Source organism: Dendrobates tinctorius, unplaced genomic scaffold (genome assembly GCF_039654945.1).
Source record: "Dendrobates tinctorius isolate UK_male_01 unplaced genomic scaffold, ASM3965494v1 ptg000240l, whole genome shotgun sequence".
Taxonomy (NCBI): Eukaryota; Metazoa; Chordata; class Amphibia; order Anura; family Dendrobatidae; genus Dendrobates; species Dendrobates tinctorius.
The window spans coordinates 8,508,831-8,535,000 of NW_027361907.1; the positions used below are offsets into that span (position 1 = coordinate 8,508,831).

The window sequence follows — 26,170 nt, forward strand, 5'->3', positions numbered from 1 at the left end:
GCAGTTATCAGTTTATCATAATGCTAGATGGAGGCACGAAGCTATCGCAACGGGATGGCGGTAATGCCACGATGGGGGCAGGCTTTGCAGCGTTGAGTATCCCCCCCCCCCCACCATGTGCTCACCCATATATCCACTCTCTCTTTCCCCATGCGCTGACTTCTCCCGTCTTTGCTCTCTTCTTTGACCTGTCTACCCCATGTGCTATCCTCCTTGTCAAGTTTCTGCGGTAACTTGGATAGCCATACTTTTCTTTGATGGTATATTCTTGGTATATTTTTGATGTTGGCGTTGATATTTGCTTTTTAAAAGGGGTTTTCCCACGAACGAAAGTTCATTTTAAAAATTCTGTGTGTCTGACAGTGTACAGAACATACCACAGGCTCCTAGGCAGGGGAGGAAGCAAAAGACAAAACTGACATTACAGCAGGAGATCGCAGAGGATACATTTTGTGAGGTAAAATAATGTTCAAAAACAGTCAGTGAAATATTTTACCTCACAAAATGAATCCTCTGTGATCCCCTGCTGTAATGTCAGTATTGTCTTTTACTTCCTCCCCTGCCCAGGAGATGTGGTATGCTCCGTACGGTCAGACACAGACAATTTTTAAAATGAACATTAAAACCCCTTTAATGTGACCGGCTTCCTCTGCCTGTAGACACGCCGCGCATCTGCCGCCGGGATCAGCCGAATTATTAACTGCGCCTGCGCGGAGTTCGCGCAGGTGCAGTAAATCACACCGCCGCCATCTTTGTGCAGACAGATAGCGGCGGTCACATTAAAACTGCACATGCGTTCTTTCTGTACAAAGATGGTGGCATTCAGTGAATCGTTCGGCTGATCCGGCGGCGGCGTGTTCACAACGGTGTTCCGCTCGTGGTACCGCGCAAGAGGCTGCGTACGGCGTATACAATGTATGTGTGGTGCGTACGTCGTATACAATGTGTGTGTGTGTTGTGACGGTGTTCAGCTGGTTCTACCACGCAAAAGGCTGGTACCACTAGCAGTTTCCATATTGAGACACCCATCACTTGGGTGTCCCAATATGGCGGTCGGTGAACTTCCGCCACTTGGAATTCTGGGATCCGAACACATCTGGACGGAACAGGAAGTGAAGACATTACAAGGTAAGTATATATTAGATTATCTTAATGAGGCTCGCTCTTTAAAGTCAAGTGACATCCAGTTAGATCATAGACCTTTCTGAGACATAAATATGCACTAAGAGCCACGGCAGAGAGCTGATAAACATTGTGGTGGATCAGTGTTCTCCATGCTAGTCATCCTTTTGCAGATACTGTACGAGATAAGAAGGGCAGAATACAACTTCCCCTGGCAAATTCTGCTGTTTCCCAGCGAGCACAAGAAGCCAGTAAGTACACCCAGATGCTTACACTTTTCATCTGAAATGGGTTGCGAGGCAAGAAACATTGCAGAGATTCCCTAATTGTTAGTGGGGCACAGCTGGACACTGGAGCCAGCTTAGACAAAAGTGATCAAAGCTACACAGGACTTTCTATGGCTGCAGCAATCTCAGGATTAGAAACATAACTCGCACTACTTCTGCTTATCGTAATGTTTTATAGACAGAAGACAGATACATTTTAGGATTTCAGCCAATTGGAAGACCCAAAAATCACTATGTTCTGTGGAGAGCATCAAGTTGGTGCAGGGAGACTTCCATGCAAGGTTTCTGTGGGAATCTAAATATGCAAATAGTCTACTCAGAAAAGTGGACTGGAACTATAGTGCCACTTACTGGAGGTCATTAACAACCTTTTAAGGTGACCTTACCACATGACTTCAGACAGGAAGCCAAATCCAAAACACCATTTGTGGACACATGATCCGGTGTGTTTCACAGAATCATAGAATCGTAGAGTTGGAAGGGACCTCCTGGGCCATCTGGTCCAACCCCCTGCTCAAAGCAGGATTCGCTAAATCATCCCAGTCAGATGTCTGTCCAGCCTCTGTTTGAAGACTTCCATTGAAGGAGAACTCACCACTTCTCGTGGCAGCCTGTTCCATTCATTGATTACTCTAACTGTCAAAAAGTTTTTTCTAATATCTAATCTGTGTCTCCTCCCATTCAGTTTCATCCCATTGCTTCTAGTCTTTCCTTGTGCAAATGAGAATAAAGTTGATCCTTCTACAGTGTGACAGCCCTTTAGATATTTATAGACAGCTATTAAGTCTCCTCTCAGTCTTCTCTTTTGCAAACTAAACATTCCCAAATCCTGCAACCTTTCCTCATAAGACAGGGTTTGCAGACCGGTCACCATTCTGGTCGCTCTTTTCTGAACTTGCTCCAGTTTGTTGATGTCTTTTTTAAAATGTGGTGCCCAAAACTGGACACAATATTCCAGATGAGGTCTGACCAAACAGGAGTAGAGGGAAATAATGACTTCACGTGATCTAGACTGTATGCTTCTGTTAATACATCCTAGAATTGCATTTGCCTTTTTTGCTGCTGCATCACACTGTTGACTCATATTCAGTCTGTGATCTATTAGTATACCCAAGTCTTTTTCACATGTGCTGTCACTTAGCCCTATTCCTCCCATTCTGTATATGCTTTTTTCATTTTTATTGCCCAGATGTAGTACTTTGCATTTCTCCCTGTTAAAAACCATTCTGTTAGTTGCTGCCCACTTCTCCAGTTTATTTATATCTTTTTGAATCCTCTCTCTCTCTTCTCTAGTATTAGCTATCCCTCCTAGCTTTGTGTCATCAATGCAAAGTACAAGAATCAAATCATTATGACTGGGTGAGGGCTCCAACAGGAGATATAAGAGGTAAAGTTTGCACTTGTAGAAAGTTCCAAGTTGGCATAGGCCAATACAATGCTGGGAAATTAAATATGCAAATAACAATTTGCAATTCTGTAATGTTATTCTAGTATTTGTTACATCGCTGGCCATATGTAACACCTAATTGTTAAGTGAATTAAGAACATCTGTGTTATACTTTGGAAAAGAATATATAAATGACTGCATGTTATTTGACCACTAGTCTTGAGTAAGACTGCTTAGTACAGTTGAAATGCGTCGACTGGGTCATGTTGACCATGAAAATTTTCTTTTGTACGCACTATATTTTCTTTTGAAAAATAAAAAAGAAAAATCCAGTCCTGTTGAGTCGGACTCCAATTTTTTTCTAGTGTCCTTGATAGGAGGCCAGGGCGAGGCTAGTGTCTGTTCCCCAGGTGGATGAGCATAGAGCAACTGGGTTACCTGGAATCAAGTTTTTGTTAATGCAAATAACATCTTTGCAGAGGAAGAGGTCAGAAATCTAGTGCCACCTGTATCAAGTATCAATACTAACAGTCCATTTCAAAGCTTTAAAAGGGTACTCAGAGGCATTTCGCCCAGACAAACACATTCTTTTGCTTTGAACTGAGGAGAAAACACCTCAAAACACATGACTGCAAATAGAGTTTCTGGTTTGGTTTCTGATCCCAAGTCATATGGCAAAGTCCTTTAAAAAGTTGATATTGACTGTTAGGATTCCTACAGGAGGCACTAAAGTTCCTGTTCTCTTCCTCTCTCGAGAGGCGATTTGCAAATGTTGTGGTTGGTGAGGCTCAGCATTTCTCCAAAGATTTCCAACCAGTTTATTGGCATCTTTACAGAAAAAAAAAAATCATAAATATTGTATTGATTACCGCTTGTGTCGCCTTCTCTCCTGGTTCTTGGTACACCACGGGCAACTGGATTAGGAACTGGTTTGGAGGTAGCATTCTGCAATGTTGGCTGTTGACTAGTTGCTAAACTCCATGCAAGGCGCGTACCCAACTGCTGCCGCAAAGCATCTGCCATAGGGGTTTGATAAGGCTGTCTGAAAAATGAACAAAAAATAGGCAGCATGTAATTCAGTCAATTAAGATAATGGATTCATCTGGATCGCAAACTATAAAAGAGTAGTCCCTTAGACACATAGCTGAGAACATGGTGCAGACTGTCTGAAAGACAAATTCTGGGAAAAAGCCTCCCACAACCATAATTAACATATGACCCAACTAATTAGTATAAGGTAGATTTTACATCATAGTAAGGGTATGTGCACACGGTGCTTATTCTGCTTTGGAATTTTCCGCGCAGAATTTACTAAATCCGCAGGTCAAATTACCTGCATTTTACCTGCAGATTTAGTGCATTTTTTGTGCGGTTTTACTGCATGTTTTGTGCGGTTTTCCACCTGCGGATTTCTAGAATGGAGCAGGTGGAAAACTGCAGCAAAACCGCACAAAGAAGTGACATTCTGCATTTTTCATTCCGCACCAAATCTGCGCGGAAAAAAAACACTGCATGTGCACTGCGGATTTTGTTTTACATAGGCTATAATGCTACTGTACATCACATGCAGTTCTGCTGCAAATCTGCTGCGGATCCGCAGCAGAATCCGCACCGTGTGCACATAGCCTAAAGCAAGTTTTATCCTCTCAATTCATGGCCTTGCACCAAGAAACATCAAAGAGCGCTGTTACACATCATATGGTCATGTGCCAAGGTCAAGGGATTACAAGTGCACATATTTACAATTCTGATTATTCCAAAACTCCCCATCATTTCACCTTGAAAGGGATCCTTCAGCGCCAAAAGGAATATTCCTCAATAGCACATTTTTTTTTAAGCAGGACAGACAGCAATTGATAGATGCTGATGACCTCGATGTCTGGGAATGTGTCTGCTCAACTTCATCAGTTCTCTCAAATGTATGATTTTCAATGGGGGCCGTGGCTGTAAGCCGTGAAAAAGATCGAGCAAGCTCGATCTTTTATCACGGCCGTACGGCAAACCGTGGAATTTTTGCAGGCCAATTTTGCAAAATTGGCCCGCAAAAACATGGTAAATGTAAAAGGAGCATAAGGCAATTTTACCTTAATGACCAGTCCAAAATTTTTAAATCTGTCTAAAGTCACCCTATGTGGGAATAACTCTGGAACGCTTCAATGGATCCCAGAAATTGTGAGATTTCTTTTTTTTGTGACACATACTTTATTAGTGGTAAATATTTTCTGTGCTTATTTGTAAAAATATCGGAATTTTGCCTGAAAATTTCTCAATTTTCAAACTTTCAAAATTGTTATATACTTAAACCAGATAATCATGTTGTACAAAATAATAAATGACATTTCCCATGTGTCTACTTCTGCATCATTTTTAAAATGTCATTTTATTAGGATATTAGAAGGGTTAAAAGGTTTTTCTCATTTTTTCAAGAAATTTAGAAGACTTGTTTAATCGACCTATTCAGATTTAAATGGACTTTGAGGGGCCTATCGGATTGGAAACTCCCCAAAACGAATACTATTTTAAAAACCATACCCGTTGAATATTTCAGCACTGCTATCAGGAATTTTTTTTATCCCTTCATGTGCTACACAGAAATGAATGCAAAGTCAAATAAAAAAAAATAAATAAAAAAAAAAAATGTTTCAATATTCTTCTCTAAAATGTTGCGTTAGCCCCAATTTTTTCACTTTTACAAGGGATGACATGGCAAAATGGACCCTACAATTTGTTACCCAGTTCTTTCTGAGCATGATGATACCCGACATGTGATCAGAAACTTCTGTTTGGACAAACGGCACAGCTCAAAAAGGAAGGAGTCAGGACTGTGGAGCCGGAGTCGTGGACTCGGAGACTTGGAAACTGAGGAGTCGGAGTTGGAGGGTTGGCTTACCAACTCTACAGCCCTGGAAGGAGCATTGTTTGAATTTTAGAACACAAACTTGGCTGAAATAGACTGTGGGCACTGTGTCACATTTGCAGGGTGCCTAAACAGAACAGAAAAAAAAAAAAAAGGACCCCATATTGAAAATTTTAATTTTTTTTCCACTAAAATGTTGCCCCAAATTTTTTACTTTAGTAAAGGTAACATCAAAAAAGCAGACCCCAAAAGTTTGTTACTCACTTTTTTTTATGAGAGTGGCAACACCCCACATGTAGTCAAAAAGTTCTGTTTGGGCAAACGGCAGGGCTCGGATGAAGTACTGTTTGAATTTTGGAACAAAAATTTGGCTGGAATAGATTGCTGGTAGATTGTGGCCACCATGTTGTATTTGCAGGGCCCATAAGGTGCCAAAACAGCAAAAACTCCCAACAAGTGATCCCTATTTTAGAAACTACAACCCTCAAAAATTTCATTGAGATATAGTGAGCATTTTTTACTTACAGGTAGTACACAGAATTTGATAACATTGGGTTGTCATATGGAAAATTTTCCTTTTCACAAAAATGTTGCCTTGGCCCCAAATTTTTCACCTTTGCAAAATGTAACACCAAAAAGTGGACCACAGTATTTTTTACCCATTTACTGACAAGTGCAGCAATACCCCACATGTAATCAAAAAGTTCTGTTTGGTCAAACATCAGGGCTTGGAACGAAAGGAGCAATATTTGAATTTTGGAACACAAATTCAGCTCTATTTGGAATAGATTGTAATATTTGCAAAGCCTGTGTGGTTGCAGAAAATAGAAAAACCCCCATCAATGTCTTTTTTTGTAAATTATACCCGCTAATGAACTTCTCTAGAGAAATAGAGAGTAGATCGATACCACCATTTTTGAGCAGTTGTTGCAACACAATTTTGAAGTTAAAATTTGCATTTTTTTTTTCACTTTATTTTATGGAACCTTTCTTGTACATTTTGAGAAACACACCTTAAAAATTGAATTTTTTTTTTCTTTTTCTAGTGTTCAAATATACATCCAATATGGCACTAGTGGGAGTACTAGACATACGGCTGTGCCTAGAACACAGATCTACAAAAAAAAAAAAAAACCTTTAGGTGCCAAGGATTTTTTAATGGATTTCGGGTGTGTTGAGGGTGCCAATATAAAAAATCCCATTCCTTTTGTTGAATCGGTTCTAGCTTACAATGCTATAAAAGCCTCTTTTTGAACTCACAATTCAACTGTAATTAAAAAACTATTAAAATATCTGAGAAACCAGATAGAGCCAATCTGACAAAACCGAAGTCAGCACTATAAACTTAATATAAAACCATTCAGACATCGTTGGCACCAAAATCACTGTATACCACTGTAATATATGGTGCACCATTTGGTCTTCAGGATAAAATTGATGGAATTCCAGGATCCATTCAAACCTTAGAGACATTAAGCTACCAAACAAGAAAATCCTTCCAGGAATATTACTGTGCGGATTATAAAACTTGGTCTTGCTAATAAAACAGTTGTCCCACAATTGCATATATTGTCACCAGGGCAGTGGAGTCGGAGTCCATTTTGGTGGAGTTGGAGTCATGGAAATTGAGGAGTTGGAGTCGGAGGTTTGGCTTACTGACTCCACAGCCATGGTATGAGGGAGTCGAAGTCGTGGAGTTGTAGTAGGTGTCAAGGAAATTGAGGAGTCAGAGTTGTGCTATGTGCACAAAACAACCAAACCCCTACAGCAGGGGTCCGCAACCTGTAGCTAGGGAGTCACATTTGTCTCACAGGCTCATGAATTGTGGCTTGCGGCTGTCTTCCAGCTTGGCGCATTAGCTCCAGATCTAGCAAACAGGTATGAAGAGCGTATCTGAAAATGGTGAATTTTGTGAGCAGCCCCGCACATAAGAGCAGATCTGGATGCACATATACTGGTCTTAGGGGTTTTGAGATAATTTAAGTATGGTACGCTGGAGACAAGATGATACCACCAGTCAGAGGAGGTGCTTGAAGCTTTTGATGTGAGTGTGTTGGGAGTGCTTCATGAGAGAGAACTGAATGGGGGTATTGTGGGAATTCCAGGATCTTGATATACTGCTTTGGGGTGATTTCTGTGGAAAATGATTGATTACCATTATGCCTCTAATGGAGGCTTTGGTTTCCACTAATGTGAGGGGGGCAGGAGCTGAATGTGGCTCGCGACCCTCTCTCATGACTAGATGTGGCTTGTGACCCTCTCTCAGAGCTGAATGTGGCTCTCAAGGTCAGAAAGGTTGGGGAACTCTGCCCTACAGAATTCTAAAAGTATTGTCTACTGCAGAGGGCTCACCAAGAACCATGCAGTAAAGACCATAGTGTATAACTACAGAACAGCCTCATTATTAGAGATCCTCCAATAAAAAAAATTATGCCCATATAACCAACAGAAATAATATGCAAGTAATATCAATAGAAGCAAAAGTTGTGTAGCAAGCAGGGTTGTGGAGTTGGTAATCCAAACCTCCCACTCCTCAGTTTTCCTGACTCCCCAGCAGTGCCTCACTACTGAGCATGTACATAAAATGCAGGACAGATTCATCTCACTAAAAGCCCAGATCCTTAGATCAGGAACAGACATTTATAGGACAATTCATAACTTTCCCAAATTCTTATGAAAACATTTTCAGCACATCCAGCATTGTACCCAATTTATTATATATTTTAGGAGTCAGTCCATTTTATGCAGACTCCGACTACACCAAAATGGATACCGACTCCACAGCCCTGGTAGCAAGACAATCATAAAAACAGTTAAAGATAAATGGTAAAAAAATGTTTGTGCGTTATGAGGTCCTAGAATTATTTGTCAGATGACCTAATTTTTCCAGTACATTTGTGGGGTCCACATTCTGAAGTATACAGATGTGGGGGAAAGTGGACGAGAATTTGTCTGAATAAGTTTGGTATGTGATGATTGTGGGCTGAAATTAATTGTGAAATGGGGTTAAAGGTGCTTTACTGATGAAAACATTGTCTTCTTTACTCGTCCCATGATAATTACTCTACAGGCCAGGCCCCACTTATCAGAAAATATAAACAAATTATTTGAAAAAAAAACTACCACACAATTTGGTGCAATTCACGGTAATTTAATAATTGTACGATGTGTGGTAGGTCTCAAAACAGGAGGAGATATAAAGGCATGGTTGTGATGGGCACATAGGGCAATACCAGAAATCACCCCTTATACTGTGATTCCAACAACCTATTGGTTCATTTTGGTCACTGTGATAGGGTCTCTCACAGTGATCAAAATAAAAAAAATAGTAAATAAACCCCCCCCCCCCCCCACCTTTATCACCCACTTAGGGAAAAATAACGAAATAAAGAAAATACATTTATCTTCATTTTCCGGTTAGGGTTGGGGTTAGAGTTAGGGCTGGGATTAGGGATAGGGTTGGGGTTGGAATTAGGGTAATGGGTGTGTTGGGGTTAGGGTTGGAGTTAGAATTGAGAAGTTTCCATTGTTTAGGCACATCAGGGGTCTCCAAACGTGACATGGCGCCAACATTGATTCCAGTCAATTTTGCATTCAAAAAAGTCAAACGGTGCTCCCTCCCTTCCGAGCCCCGACGTGTGCCTAAACAGTGGTTTACCCCAACATATGAGGCATCAGCGTACTCAGGATAAATTGCACAACAACTTTGGGGGTCTAACTTCTCCTGTTACACTTGGAAAAAAAAAAAAGGGGGCTAAAAATTCCTTTTTGTGGAAAAAAAAAAGATTTTTTATTTTTACTGCTCTGGGTTATAAACGTCTGTGAAGCACTTAGGGGTTCAAAGTGCTCACCACACATCTAGATAAGCTCCTTGGGGGATCTAGTTTCCAAAATGGGGACACATGTGAGGGGTTTCCACTGTTTAGGCATATCAATGGTTCTGCAAACGCAATATCACACCTGCAGACCATTGCATTAAAGTCTGCATTCCAAAATGTCACTACTTCTCTTTCGAGCCCAGACGTGTGCTCAAACAGTGGTTTGACCCCCCAAATATAGGGTAACAGGGTACTCAGGACAAATTGGATAACTTTTGGGTCTAGAAAAGAAATACACCGCGCTATACTGGGAACTGAAAAAATAATATAACTGAGTACTTACTTGCTGGTGTGTGAAAAAATCACGTGGTGGTGGATGTATAGCAGTATTCTGAGACTATTCACCTTGTCATAGATGTATATTGCCTTGCATTTGGATGCCAAAACTGCTGAGTAGATAATATAGGGTTAAATGGGGGAGAGCCCGTTAGTGTGTTACAGAGGGAAAAAAAAAAATAAATAAATCAAATAAAATATGAACTAATCTTGATTTACTCACTTAAGGAAATTAGAACCATATAAAATACATGCTGTAAATGTAGCCATTGCCAAGTATTAAGATTGGAATGTTGCAGCCTGTTTCTGATGTAAAAAAAATTTAAAAAAATATAATAGTTGAAAAATAAAATGAAACAAAAAAAAAAAAAGAAAAAAAAAAAAAGGGGGGATAAATAGATGTTTGAGATGATAACTGAATGCTGACCTTACTGCATGCCAATTTCAACAGGCAAGGTCAGAATGATTAATCCTGTGCAAAACAAATGATGGCACAGTTCCTGCAAAGTGAATGAGCGTTAGTGACAGCTTGTGCCCACTAGTGGAACGAGGTGCTTAATTCTGGCGCACTTACTTGCAGGGCCAGTGCTCAGTGAGGCAGGCTTGGGTGCTCACTGAGCACTGGCCCTGCAAGTAAGTGCACCAGAATTAAGCACCTCGCTCCACTAGTGGGCACAAGCTGTCAAGCTTTGCAGGAACTGTGCCATCATTTGTTTTGCACAGGATTAATCATTCTGACCTCGCCTGTTGAAATTGGCATGCAGTAAGGTCAGCATTCAGTTATCATCTCAAACATCTATTTATCCCCCTCTTTTTTTTTTTTGTTTCATTTTATTTTTCAACTATTATATTTTTTTACATCAGAAACAGGCTGCAACATTCCAATCTTAATACTTGGCAATGGCTACATTTACAGCATGTATTTTATATGGTTCTGATTTCCTTAAGTGAGTAAATCAAGATTAGTTCATATTTTATTTTATTTATTTTATTTTTTTTTTTCCCTCTGTAACACACTAACGGGCTCACCCCCATTTAACCCTATATTATCTACTCAGTTTTGGCATCCAAATGCAAGGCAATATACATCTATGACAAGGTGAATAGTCTCAGAATACTGCTATACATCCACCACCACGTGATTTTTTCACACACCAGCAAGTAAGTACTCAGTTATATTATTTTTTCAGTTCCCAGTATAGCGCGGTGTATTTCTTTTCTTATCAGCTTTAGCTCTTTTAAACAAGCACCAGCACATAGCCTGTTATTCACCAGCTGCATCTGGGAATAGTGGACCTTCCTTCTCTGTCCAAGTGGACTGGCGCCAGTGTGTTAATCTTAAACTAATCTATAACTTTTGGGTCTAATTTCTCTACCCTAGCAAAATTAAAAAATTGAGGGCTAAAAAAAAAAATATTTTGGAAAAAAAAAAATGATTTTTTATTTTCACGGCTCTACGTTATAAACATCTGTGAAGCACTTGGAGGTTCAAAGTGCTCACCACACATCTAGACAAGTTCCTTAAGGGGTCTAGTTTCCAAAATGTCATCACTTGTTGGAGGTTTTCCCTGTTTAGGCACATCAGGGGCTCTCCAAAAGCGACATGGCGTCCGATCTCAATTCCAGCCAATTCTGCATTAAGAAAGTCAAACGGCGCTCCTTCCCTTCTAAGCCCTGCCATGCGCCCAAACAGGGGTTTACCCCCACATATGGGGTATCGGCGTATTCAGGAGAAATTGCCCAACAACTTTTGTGGTTTATTTTCTCTTTTTACACTTGTGAAAATAAAAAAAAATGGTTCTGAAGTAAAATGATTGTAAAAAAAAGTTAAATGTTTATTTTTTCCTTCCACGTTGCTTCAGTTCCTGTGAAGCACGTAAAGGGTTAATAATCTTATTGAATGTGGTTTTGAGGACCTTGAGGGGTGCAGTTCTTCGAATGGTGTCACTTTTCGGTATTTTCAGCCATATAGACCCCTCAAAGTGACTTCAAATGCGAGGTGGTCCCTAAACAAAATGGTTTTGTAAATTTTGTTGTAAAAATGAGAAATCGCTGATCAACTTTTAACCCTTATAACTCCCTAGCAAAAAAAATTGTTTCCAAAATTGTGAGATGTAAAGTAGACACGTGAGAAATGTTACTTATTAAGTATTTTGTGTGACATATCTCTCTGATGTAAAGGGAATTTGTCACCTATTTTTAGCCCTATCAGCTGCCGGCATCGCCATCAGGGGCTTATCTGCAGCATTCTGTAATGCTGTAGATAAGCTCCCGATGTAACCTGAAAGAGAAGAAAAAGGAGTTAGATTATACTTACCGGGGGACGCGGTCGGGTGCGGTGGGTGTCGCGGTCCGGGTCCGGCGCCTCCCATCTTCTAGCGATGCCGTCCTCCTTCTTACTTCTGCCGCAGCTCAGGCGGACTTTATCTGCCCTGGTGAGGGCAGAGTAAAGTACTGCAGTGCGCAGGCTCCGGGAAAGGTCAGAGGTCCGGCGCCTGCGCACTGCAGTACTTTATCTGCCCTCAACAGGGCAGATATAGTATGCCTGCGCCGGAGCTGCGGCGGAAGTAAGAAGGAGGACGGCATCGCTAGAAGATGGAAGGCAATGGACCCGGACCGCAACACCCCCCGGGTGAGTATAATCTAACTTGTTTTTCTTATCTTTTAGGTTACATCGGGGGCTTATCTACAGCATTACAGAATGCTGTAGATAAGCCCCTGATGGCGGTGGCCGCAGCTTTTAGGGCTAAAAATAGGTGACAGATTCCCTTTAAGGGCATAAAAATTAAGTTTGAAAATTGCAAATTTCATATCGAAGAAATTTTACCACTAACATGAGTACAATATGTCACGAATAAACAATCTCCGAATCAGCGGGATCTGTTAAACCGTTCCAGCGTTATAACCTCTGTTATGAAGTGACAGTGGTCAGAATTGTAAAAAGTGGCCTGGTCATTAAGCTGCAAATTGGCTGTCACTAAGGGCTTAATAAAGCTTTAGAAAAACTGTCTTTAATTGAAAGCTTACCCTGGAACAAATGGTTGCGGGGTAGGTGTTGGCCCGTTTAAGGAATACATTCCCATACTGCCAATTCCACTGCTTCCCAAGTTGGCGGTATTTTGTGCAGATGGCACACTTCGATCCTGGTAGTTCAACGGTAAGCTCTGTGGCCTGGCATAGTAATATGGTGTAGAGTGTGCATCACGTGGCAAAGCTTGTGCAAACAACGATGGATAGCTAGAAATCTAAGATGAAGATAACAAGTTGCTACATCTTATTTCTTCATAAATTACATTAAAAAAGCAAACAAAACAAACATGAAAACAGTTTCAGAAGACAAAAAAAAAAAAAAACAATCCTATTATGGCAATATTCAGGTATCCTTGTCGCAAGGTTCTGTTCAAGAACTCAAAAAGCTGTAAACAGAGCAGCACGCTTGTATGAATAAGCAGTCCAAGTACTCTGGTGCGGCATAATTACTTTATGTCCTAGAGAGTTGTACATAAACTATGTAATGAGACAAGTACAATAAGAAAACACCCCTATACCAAATAGGCTTACTCAACCCCCACTGCAAATTAGGCTCATTAGCAAAATTCACTCTCTTTAATTAACTAACCAGATCAAAACAACAACAATTTAAATAGCTCAACAACTAATAATACAAGTGGTTTCTCCAAAGTCAACACATTAAGTGCCATGTACAAGGTGGAGTAAGAGGCGCACCCCACTTAAAAAAAAAAAAAATCAGGCACATCTTTCAAGGGTTGTCCAGTTTTTATGTGGGATTTTAGCTACTCAACATTCCTGGGCTTATGATGACATTTTTTTTGTTACAATATGAGCCAATGAGCCAAATGTTTTCTCTTGGTAAATGGCCTGGACTGCAGGTGGCCAGTTCATCACCCAAACTCTTCTTCTGCAAAGCCATATTCTAATGATGGATGCAGTATGTGGTTTAGCATTGTCTTGATAAAATATGCCTGGTATTCCTGCCTGGATGACAGCATTTGTTGTTCTACAACTTCTACATAATGTTCAGCATTCATGATGCCTTCCATGAGGTGTAGGCTGCTCATGCCATAGGCACTAATGCAGCCTCATACCATCAGAGATGCAGGCTTTTGAACTTTGCGCTGACAAGCTGCATAGTTCCTCTTCTCGAGTCCACAGGACATGGCTTAAATGGTCTCAATAAGGAATTTCACATTTTGAACCATCTGACCACAGAACAATTTTCTACTTTGCCTCAGTCCGTTTTAAATTAACTTTGGCGCAGATTAGACGGCAGCGTTTCTGGATTGTGTTGATATATGGCTTCTTCTTTGCATGATAGAGCTGTATGTAACACTAATTCCAGCATCCCTGTGTGTCCCTTTCTCCCTCCTCCTGACAGGGATGCCGAAATACTAACAACCCCAGCAGTGCGGCGGTGTCACCGTTCCCTGCTTCTCTGCGCCTGTGCACGGCACCTGACGGCGTGCCTAATGCGCGCTCCCCAATTCTTAAGAGGGCAGCGTGCTCACTTTGGAAATGCCCCCAACCAATAGCTGGGAGACATCAGGTATATAAGGGACTCTCCCCAATAGAGAGAGGCCTGAGCAACACCTTACCTTTTGGTTAGTTAATTTTGGTGCAACTAGTCTGCTGCCAGGTCCCTGGTTTAGTTAACCAAGTTGTCTAAACCAGAACCAGAAACCGCTTCAGCAATACCCGAGCCTGAAACCACTCCGGCGGTACCTGAATCAGTAACAATGTCCATCCTGTCTAGTGATCCACATTCTGCACTGTCTGAACCAGTACCAGTGTGGGTCCTGACCGGTGAGCCAGATTCCATGTTGTCTGAACAGGTTCCGACAACTAGCCTGTTATTATGAACCTTATCGTGCCAGTGACTCAGAGTCTATGACTGTGATGATTTTGACCCTGGGGGTCAGCTGCCGCAGTACCAGGAACAGCCCTAGCCTAGCGGACTACCTGCAGCTCAAGCCTAACTCAACCACTAGGAGTGCTAACGAAAACCAGGTAGCCGCTTAGCCACACCCCACAAGGGAAAGTCCGGCCCGTGGAGCAGTGGGTCCCCAATCCACATGCATGACACTTTAAATTGCATTTGTGGATTGCACGTCAAACTGCCTTGTCCCTAATGCACATGAATTTCTACAGAATGACAATCTCTTAATGATATCATGTTCTGTGGATAAAGGGATATTCAAGTCTTTGCAATTTTACATTGAGGAACAGTTTACAGAAATTGTCCAAACATTTTCAGACGCAGTTGTTCACAGATTGGTGAACCTCTGACCATCTTTGCTTCTGAGACTCTGCCTCTCTAACATGCTCTTTTTATACACAATCATATGACTTATGCAAAATAGCTCAAAGATCAATTTTCAACTAAGTCCCGCTTACTTTTCTGACCTCTTTATTAACGCAGTCCCAACTTTTATGTGTTGTGTTGCTGCCATCAATTTCCATATTAATCTTTTTTTCTTTTTTTTTTTTCCTTCAAATGAAAAAATTAGTTTCAACTTCTGATCTGTGATTTATGTTCTTTTGTGAATAAAATATGGCTATACAGTATTTGGAAATCATTAAATCATTGCATTCTTGTTTTCTTTATATTGTACATAGCATCCCAAGATTTTTGGAATTGGGGTTGCACTAGAGCACCTTTGGCTGTTGAGACCTGCTGCAAACGTAATGCATACTAGACACCAACTTCTGGCAGCGTTCCTGAACAATCTTAGCAATGGCCTCCAGTTCACTAATATTCTTGGGTTTTTAAGCTGCAACCGCCTTCTTCAGATTCCATCCAAGATTTTCGACAGGGTTTAAGTCAAACGACTGTGACGGACACTCTAGAATCTTTCAGGACCTCACAAACTGAGCCTTCGTGGAATTTGAGGTATAATTGGGATCATTGTCCTGTTGGAAAGGCCAATAAAGCCCAAACTTCAGCTTCCTTGCATAAGGTATGACAAACTCTCTTAAGATTCCCTGACAAGTGATTTCATTCATCTTGCCCTCCAAAATTATGCATGTTCTCAAAGCCAGAAACAGCAGGGAAACCACAGAACATCACCAAGCCAATGCTATGCTTTAAAACCTAATATACAATGGGGGATAAATAATTCTGATTGCAAACATCAATGTTTGACAGTAAAATGGCATGAACAATAAATACCATCACGTGTGGATACAATCTATGATGGAAAAAGATTATACTATCTGGTCACCCCCTTAGGATTCTTACCACTGCATACCTTGCTTGACTGTTTGCGTGGATCTTCACTTAGACTAAGCAATAGGTAAAGAATTGACCATCTGTTTTTTAACACACCCTGCAAGAAAAATTGTATTTGTCAGTTATATCATTCAGACAAGATGACTGATGTATCAAATCAACTTTTCAGCTGTATGATACAGCAGGCATCTGCATTTAACAGATACTCCTTAAATGCTGTGAACCTCCGACAGCATTTATGGCTGTCATGTTGACATTCCTGTGGCTGCACTCCATGGGAAAAAGTAATTTTACTTATATCCTGCAATACGGATCAAGAATGTAAAACAAGTGAGCAGACAATCAAAAGTTCAAGTACCCTAGGGACCACAAAAATTTGTTAGAAAAAAACAAACAAAAAAAAAAAAAACACAACAATTCAAATATTCCCCCTTTTCCCCCTCAAAATAAATATTCTGTATCACCACATTCGTAAAAGAGCCCACGCCATCAACATCAAAATAGCAATTATGTAACCAATATGGTAAACGTCAACGTAAAATTTCTGTCCAAAAATACAATTAGAACATTGTATGCACCTCAAAATGGTATCAGTAGAAACATCAGCTTGCCAAGCAAAAAAAAAAAAAGAATAAGAAAAGTCTTACATGAGTCCATCAACTGAAAATCAAGAAAAGGTTTACTCGGAAAATGACAACATAATCCAAACTTAAATAAAACAATATACAAATATGACACTGCCAAAATTGTTATGAACTGAAGGCTGTACAAAACTAAAACAAAAAAAACCCTGCATTTTACTCCTTCCTGGTTTCCTTTTCACAGTATGGCAAAATCAATGATGCCAATCAAAACACAGTAACTGGGACGGCAAAAAAAAAAAAAAAAACCACTAGTCTAATTTAAGATGGCAGAAAAATAAAAATCTCATGGCTTTTAAATGGAGAGGGAAAACATGAAAAGGCAAAACTAAAAAAATGTGGTGCAGCGGTAATTGAAAGTAAAGACTGCAAATTAGATATAGCTGAAAAGCAACGGTTTTTCTTCCTCCCGGTAGCAGGGCGTTTCCAAAGCACTATTAACCTGCAGATTAACCCATACCTGGAAAATAATAGCGTTTAAAGCGTGTATAATATATATATATATACACACACACACACAAATATATGCAAAAGTATTCGGCCCCCTGGAACTTTTCAACTTTTTCCCACATATCATGCTTCAAACATAAAGATACCAAATGTAAATTTTTGGTGAAGAATCAACAACAAGTGGAACACAGTTGAATTAAATTTATTGATTCTTTGCGAAGACTCTCAAGTATACCCGGCATAAGGAGTATTGGGGGAGGGGGGGATGGCTTTGATTGTATTACTACAAGATATGTGAATTGTTACATGTATATTGATATCCACTGTTTATTGTTTAAAATCTTTTGAAACCTAAATAAAAATAACTAGTTTAAAAAAAAAAAAAAAAATTATTGATTCTTTTAACCCCTTCATGACCCAGCCTATTTTGACCTTAATGACCTGGCCATTTTTTGCAATTCTGACCAATGTCCCTTTATGAGGTAATAACTCAGGAACGCTTCAATGCATCCTAGCGATTCCGAGATTGTTTTTTCGTGACATATTGGGCTTCATGATAGTGGTATATTTAGGTCAATAATTTTTGCGTTTATTTGTGAAAAAAATGGAAATTTGGCAAAAATTTTGAAAATTTTGCAATTTTCAAATTTTGAATTTTTATTCTGTTAAACCAGAGAGTTATGTGACACAAAATAGTTAATAAATAACATTTCCCACATGTCTACTTTACATCAGCACAATTTTGGAAACAACATTTTTTTTCGTTAGGAAGTTATAAGGGTTAAAAGTTGACCAGCAATTTCTCATTTTTACAACAAAATTTACAAAACCATTTTTTTTAGGGACCACATCATATTTGAAGTCACTTTGAGGGGTCTATATGGCAGAAAATACCCAAAAGTGTCACCATTCTAAAAACTGCACCCCTCAAGCTACTCAAAACTATATTCAAGAAGATTATTAACCCTTCAGGTGCTTCACAGGAACTAAAGCAACATGGAATGAAAAAATGGACATTTTAATTTTTCCAACCAAAATTTTATTTTAGCATCAGTTTTTTCATTTTCACATGGGTAACAGGATAAAATGTATCCTAAAATTTGTTGGGCAATTTCTCCTGAGTACACTGATACCTCATATGTGGTCATAAACCACTGTTTGGGCGCACGGCAGGGCTCAGAAGGCAAGGAGCGCCATTTTACTTTTTGAATGTAAAATATGCTTGAATGTTTAGCGGTTGCCATGTCTTGTTTTAAGAGTACCTGTGTGCCTAAACATTGGAGCTCCCCCACAAGTGAGCCCATTTTGGAAACTAGACCCTCCAAAGAACTTATCTAGATGCATAGTATGCACTTTGAACCCCCAGGTGCTTCACAAATTGATCTGTAAAAAAAAAAAGTACTTTTTTTTTTTTTTTTCACAAAAATTTTATTTGGCCTCAGTTTTTTCATTTTCACATGGGCAACAGGATAAAATGGATCCTAAAATTTTTTGGGCAATTTCTCCTGAGTACATCAATATCTCATATGTGGTCATAAACCACTGTTTGGGCGCACCGCAAGGCCCGGAAGGGAAGGAGCGCCATGTGACTTTTTGATTGGAAAATTAGCTCCAATCGTTAGCGGACACCATGTCGCATTTGGAGAGCCCCTGTGTGCCTAAACATTGGAGCTCCCCCACAAGTGACCCCATTTTGGAAACTAGACCCCCGAAGGAACTTATCTAGATGTGTGGTGAGCACTTTGAACCCCCAAGTGCTTCACAGAAGTTTATAACGCAGAGCAGTGAAAATAAAAAAATAATTTTTTTTCCTCAAAAATGATTTTTTAGCCCGTTATTTTTTATTTTCCCAAGGGTAACAGGATAAATTGGACCCCAAAAGTTGTTGTCCAGCTTGTCCTGAGTACGCTGGTACCACATATGTGGGGGGGACCACTGTTTGGGCACACGTTGGGGCTCAGAAGGGAAGTAGTGACGTTTTGAAATGCCGACTTGATGGAATGGTCTGTGGGCGTCATGTTATGTTTGCAGAGCCCCTGATGTACCTAAACAGTGGAAACCCCCCACAAATGACCCCATTTTGGAAACTAGATCACCCAAGAAACTAATATAGATGTGTGGTGAGCACGTTGAACCCCCAAGTGCTTCACAGAAGTTTATAACGCAGAGCCGTGAAAATAAAAAAATATTTTTTTTTCCTCAAAAAATTATTTTTAGTCCACTATTTTTTATTTTCACAAGGGTAACAGGATAAATTGGACCCCAAAAGTTGTTGTCCAGTGTGTCCTGAGTACGCTGGTACCCGATAAGTGGGGGGGGACCACTGTTTGGGCACACGTTGGGGCTTGGAAGGGAAGTAGTGACGCTTTGAAATGAAGACTTGATGGAATGGTCTGTGGGCGTCATGCTACATTTGCAGAGTCCCTGATGTACCTAAACAGTGGAAACCCCCCACAAGTGACCCCATTTTGGAAACTATATCACCTAAGGAACTAATCTAGATGTGAGGTCAGCACTTTGAACCCCCAAGTGCTTCACAGAAGTTTATAACGCAGAGCTGTGAAAATAAAAAAATATTTTTTTTTCCCTCAAAAAGTGATTTTTAGCCCACTATTTTTTATTTTCACAAGGGTAACAGGATAAATTGGACCCCAAAAGTTGTTGTCCAGGTTGTCCTGAGTACGCTGGTACCCCATATATGGGGGGGGGGACCACTGTTTGGGCACACGTTGGGGCTCGGAAGGGAAGTAGTGACGCTTTGAAATGCCGACTTGATGGAATGGTCTGTGGGCGTCATGTTACGTTTGCAGAGCCCCTGATGTACCTAAACAGTGGAAACCCCCCACAAGTGACCCCATTTTGGAAACTAGACCCCCCCAAGGAACTTATCTAGATGTGTGATGAGCACGTTGAACCCCCAAGTGCTTCACAGAAGTTTATAACGCAGAACCATGAAAATAAAAAATCTTTTTTTTCCCACAAAAATAATTATTTTTATTTTCCCAAGGGTAACAGGAGAAATTAGACCCCTAAAGTTGTTGTGCAATTTTTCCTGAGTACCCTGATACCCCATAAGTGGGGGTACACCACTGTTTGGGCACACGTCGGGGCTCGAAATGGAGGGAGCACCGTTTGACTTTTTGAACGCAAAATTGGCTGGAATAAATGGTGGCTCCATGTCGCGTTTGGAGAGCCCCTGATGTGCCTAAACAGTGGAAACCCCTCAATTGTATCTCCAACCCTAACGCCAACACACCCCTAACCCTAATCCCAACCCTAATCAAAACCCTAACCACAACCCTAATCCCAACACACCCCTAACGAAATCCCAACTCTAACCCTAACCACAAGCCTAACCGTAATCCCAACCCCAACCCTAACCCTAAATTCAACCCTAACCCTAAATTCAACCCTAACCCTAAATTCAACCCTAACCCTAAATTCAACCCTAACCCTAAATTCAACCCTAACCCTTAGTCCAACCCTAACCCTTAGTCCAACCCTAACCCTTAGTCCAACCCTAACCCTTAGTCCAACCCTAACCCTTAGTCCAACCCTAACCCTTAGTCCAACCCTAACCCTTAGTCCAACCCTAACCCTTAGTCCAACCCTAACCCTTAGTCCAACCCTAACCCTTAGTCCAACCCTAACCCTTAGTCCAACCCTAACCCTTAGTCCAACCCTAACCCTTAGTCCAACCCTAACCCTTAGTCCAACCCTAACCCTTAGTCCAACCCTAACCCTTAGTCCAACCCTAACCCTTAGTCCAACCCTAACCCTTAGTCCAACCCTAACCCTTAGTCCAACCCTAACCCTTAGTCCAACCCTAACCCTTAGTCCAACCCTAACCCTTAGTCCAACCCTAACCCTTAGTCCAACCCTAACCCTTAGTCCAACCCTAACCCTTAGTCCAACCCTAACCCTTAGTCCAACCCTAACCCTTAGTCCAACCCTAACCCTTAGTCCAACCCTAACCCTTACCCTAGCCCTAACCCTAGCCCTGGACCTAACCCTAATGGAAAAAAAAAAAATATATATTTTATTATTTGTCCCTACCTATGGGGGTGATAAAGGGGGCGGTGATTTACTTTTTATTTATTTTGATCACTATGAAAGTTTATCATAGTGATCAAAATAAATGAATGAATCTGCAGCGTTGCAGATTCGATTCAGCGCACTGCGCATGCGCCCGCCATCTTGCAAGATGGCGGCGCCCATGACGCTGGATGGCAGGACACCGGGACGGATAGCGGGAGATCGGAGGCACAAAGGAGGGTGAGGGGGTGATCGGAGGGTGAGAGGGGATGATCGGAGGGCTGGGGGGGCGGAGAGAAGGCAGGGGGGCAGATCATGACGGCGGCTGCCGATCGGTGCCGTCAGAAGGTGGCGGCAGCCGATCGGTGCCGTCAGTCGGTGTGGGGGGGGTCGGGTCTCGGTGTCCAGCCATGTCCGATGCTATTTCAGCATCGGCCATGGCTGGATTGTAATATTTCACCAATTTTCATTGGTGAAATATTACAATCGCTCTGATTGGCAGTTTCACTTTTAACAGCCAATCAGAGCGATCGTAGGCACGTGGGGGCTAAGCCACACCCCCAGGTGTTAACTCTGAAGGGTCCTTTGTGTGCGGGTCGGGTGACCTTTCAGTGACCCCGGTCACCCGACCCGCAGGGGGGCTATTTATAGCATGACGCCTACGTAGGCGTCATAGGTCGTTTGGGCACTGCTTTTCATGACGCCTACGTAGGCGTCATAGGTCGTGAAGGGGTTAAATTTTTGTGGAAATTTAAAAACTGAAAAGTGGGGCGTGCAATATTATTCGGCCCCTTTAATTTAATACTTTGTTGGGCCACCTTTTGCTGCGATTACAGCTGCAAGTCGCTTGGGGTATGTCTCTATCAGTTTTGTACATCGAGAGACTGAAATTCTTGCCCTTTCTTCCTTGGGGAAACAGCTGAAGTTCAGTGAGGTTGGATGGAGATCGTTTGTGAACAGCAGTTTCAGCTCTTTCCAGATTCTCGATTGGATTCAGGTCTGGACTTTGACTTGGCCATTCTAACACCTGGATACGTTTATTTGTGAACCATTCCATTGTAGATTTTGCTTTATGCTTGGGATCATTGTCTTGTTGGAAGACAAATCTCCGTCCCAGTCTCAGGTCTTTTGCAGACTCCAACAGGTTTTCTTCAAGAATGGTCCTGTATTTGGCTCCATCCATCTTCCCATCAATTTTAACCATCTTCCCTGTCCCTGCTGAAGAAAAGCATCACCAAACCATAATGCTGCCACCACTATGTTTGACAGTGGGGATGGTGTGTTCAGGGTCATGAGCTGTGTTGCCTTTACACCAAACATATCGTTTGGCATTGTTGTCAAAAAGTTTGATTTTGGTTTCATCTGACCAGAGCACCTTCTTCCACATGTTTGGTGTGTCTCCCAGGTGGCTTGTTGCAAACTTTAAACAACACTTTTTATGGATATCTTTGAGAAATGGCTTTTTTCTTGCAACTCTTCCATAAAGGCCAGATTTGTGTAGTGTACGACTGATTGTTGTCCTATGGACAGACTGTCCCACCTCAGCTGTACATCTCTGCAGTTCATCCATAGTGATCATGGGCCTCTTGGATGCATCTCTGATCAGTTTTCTCCTTGTTTGAGATGAAAGTTTAGAGGGACGGTCGGGTCGTGGTATGATACTCCTTCCATTTCAATATGATCGCTTGCACAATGCTCCTTGGGATATTTAGTTTTGGAAAACATTTTCTATCCAAATCCGGCTTTAAACTTCTCCACAACAGTATCACGGACCTGCCTGTTGTGTTCCTTGGTCTTCATGATGCTCTCTGTGCATCACACAGGACCCCGAGACTATCACAGAGCAGGTGCATTTATACGAAGACTTGATTACATACAGGTGGATTATATTTACTATCATGAGTCATTTAGGACAACATTGGATCATTCAGAGATCCACAATGAACTTCTGGAGTGAGTTTGCTGCACTGAAAGTAAAGGGGCCGAATAATATTGCAAGCCCCAATTTTCAGTTTTTGAATTTCCACAAAAATTTTAAATAACCAATAAATCACAACTGTGCTCCACTTGCTATTGATTCTTCACCAAACAGTTACATTTGGTATCTTTATGTTTGAAGTATGATATGTGGGAAAAGGTTGAAAAGCTCCAGGGGGCCGAATACTTTCGCAAGGCACTGTGTGTGTGTTTATGAACACACACACACACACATATATATATTTTTTTTATTTTTTTTTTTGCAAGCACTTCAAGAATTTTAAGACTTTTATATTAACTCCATATAAAGTTTAGCCTTCCTGGTAGGATTTTCCTGACATTATCTTTCTATGTTGCATTTTACAGCAAAAGCCATGGTCCGTGAACAGCTTACAACACAGAAAATGGATCTCATTGTTGACAGTTATCAGTCAAGAGAAAAGTGCAACACAAATTACAAGGCACTAGATATACATTGGCCTGTGGGGTAGAGGTTGGCAAAAAGGAAACTTTTTCTATAGTTGAACTTTTTAGCTTTAATAGCAAAAGGTGTTTGGTGCAAAGCCAATAACATGCATCACCAAAAGATCACCAAACCCACAGTGAAGCAAGGTGGAGGGATCACTATGCTTTTCTGGTAGCTGGAACTAGGGCTTTAATCAAAGTGGAGGGAATTATAAAAAGTTCTAAATATTAGGGAATTTTGCAACAAAATCACCATTCCTCTGCTAAAAACTGAAGATGAAAACCCTAGGCATACCTCCAAATCAACAAAAAAACGGCTGTGCCAGAAGATGATTGAAGTTTTGGAATGGCCCACTTAGAGCCCAGACCTGAATCCAATTGAAAATTTGTGTGTAGACCTGAAGATGAAGCCAAAAATATATTGACAAAAAATATGCAGACTTTGACACTGTCCACCAACTGACCATGGACCGCAACTATCAACAAAATTCATGAGACATGACCTTATAATAAAAAAAAAAAAAAAAAAAATACCAACTGTGTACAAACTACTATTTTAGAACGTTTGATCAAAAAAGCCCTGTTTAGGACATAAGAGCACAGAGTACCATTTTGCATGACAAACAGTATTATCCATTAATGCTTCTTCAGTTCCCATCCAAGAATCAATAATGTATTTAACCTTCATCCAGAAGCAAAAGCCGCTTAAAAAGCTTGTATGTGAAAAAAAAACTCAATAAATCTGTGGAACAATAAACCAAATGATCCTAAAAATAGACCTTCACCACTCAGCGTAGGCAGAAATGTTAAAAGTCAAATAAAAAAAATCTATTCCTTGCAAGAAGTTTCCTATGATCAAGGATGCTAAAAGGGTTTCGGGTTTCAAAAATAACATCACAAAACCCAGTGCTTTTATAATGACCATGCTGCCCTTCCTACGTCTGCGGAAAACACCATCTTATTAGACTAACACAGCAAAAAGATACAAGCTAGAACAGCAGATCAAAACAATCAGTGTGTCACCCAATAAATGGATCATTACAACATACACTTACGTCATTTCACCTTTTTATACCATAAAGTATGTATCTACACCAGCCATCCTCCTTACTTAATGTTACACCATGACATTTATTAACCCAAACAATGAAAACGTGATCTTAAAATCTAGATCCAGGAAATGAGTTGTCATCTCAGCACTGAAATCAGAACCTCAGCACAGACCCAATTTCTAGATGTCGGTCCACATCAAGGCGGACATCGGTTAAATTTACAGTTGTAATTCCATTCCTGGGCTGCCACTACCCAACCACATGCTACCAGTTCACTTTCAATTATTTACGAAATGATGATAGGGTTACAAAGCGATATTTGATGCCAGACACCAATTCTCAGAAAAGTCAAGTGACAATGTGTCTGCGACCTGCCGTTGCATCATTATTTTACAGCTCCGATTTTGCTGTAAAATAAAACTTTATTAAGTTCATATAAAACCATTTATTCCATAATTTAAAAAAAAAAAAAAAAAAACAGTAAAGATTAAAAAGGAGGGTGCAATAGGGAATAAAGTCATATGATAAAGAGGTACTTAATTCATAGTTCTTTCCAATGGAATAAATAATTTGTACATAACCAGGTAGATATAGATACTCACAAAAGGTGCATGTGCATAAACAGTCACTCAAGATGTCCGCACCTGACAAGCATTTTGCACACTGCTTTCTTCTATTAAGAAAGCAATGTGCAAAATGCGCGTCGAGATGCGGACATCTTGAGTGACAGTCAGTAACTATTATCCACTGTATTATTGATCATTTCTTAAATTATATTTCAATTTGTGTTTAATCTAACTGGGTCTATATATGTATTTATGCACATGCACTTTAATGTGAGTGCCTATATTTATCTGATTATATAATAAGTAATATATGAATTAAGTACTTCTTGATCATTTGACTATTCCCTTTTATCAGGGCTGTGGTGTCAGTAAGCCAAACCTCCGACATCACAGCTGAGCATGTACATAAAGTGCAGCACAAATTCATCTCACCTCCAACTCCCCAGCACTGGTCACTACTGAGCATGTACATAAAGTGCAGGACAGATTCAACTCCACTATGACTCCACAGCACTGGTCACTACTGAGCATGTACATAAAGTGCAGCACAGATTCATCTCACCTCCGACTCCACAGCACTGCCTCACTACTGAGCATGTGCATAAAGTGCAGCACAGATTCATCTCGCCTCCGACTTCCCAGCACTGCCTCACTACTGAGCATGTACATAAATTGCAACACAGATTCATCTCAACTCCGACCTCAGAGCACTGGTCACTACTGAGCATTGTGGTGTAGTAACCACTGTGTCCACTAGGGGGCGCTGTGGGGATGTCCCAAGAGAGAGGATGAGTGGCAGAATATGGAAGGACCGTTATGTATCTCAAGGTGGGTGGCCTTGAGGTGGAGACTTATGTGTGTGGATCAGCAATGACATTGCTGAGATGTTGCTTCAATGTGTCAGGGAGAAGTCTCCAGGTAACTAGAGAG

The 26,170-nt window shown here is 40.8% G+C and overlaps 1 protein-coding gene across 2 annotated transcripts in view; it reads right to left on the minus strand.

Moving 5' to 3' along the window:
* The window catches only part of TUBGCP3 (tubulin gamma complex component 3), a 193,108-nt gene that overhangs the window by 136,979 nt on the left and 29,959 nt on the right, over positions 1 to 26,170 (minus strand). For both annotated transcript variants that reach the window (XM_073556846.1, XM_073556845.1), the window contains exons 4-6: positions 16,074 to 16,151; positions 12,835 to 13,052; positions 3,666 to 3,838 (exon numbers count right to left, since the gene is read on the minus strand). In XM_073556846.1, coding sequence (XP_073412947.1) covers positions 3,666 to 3,838; positions 12,835 to 13,052; positions 16,074 to 16,151 — 469 coding nt within the window. The remainder of the gene's footprint in view (positions 1 to 3,665; positions 3,839 to 12,834; positions 13,053 to 16,073; positions 16,152 to 26,170) is intronic.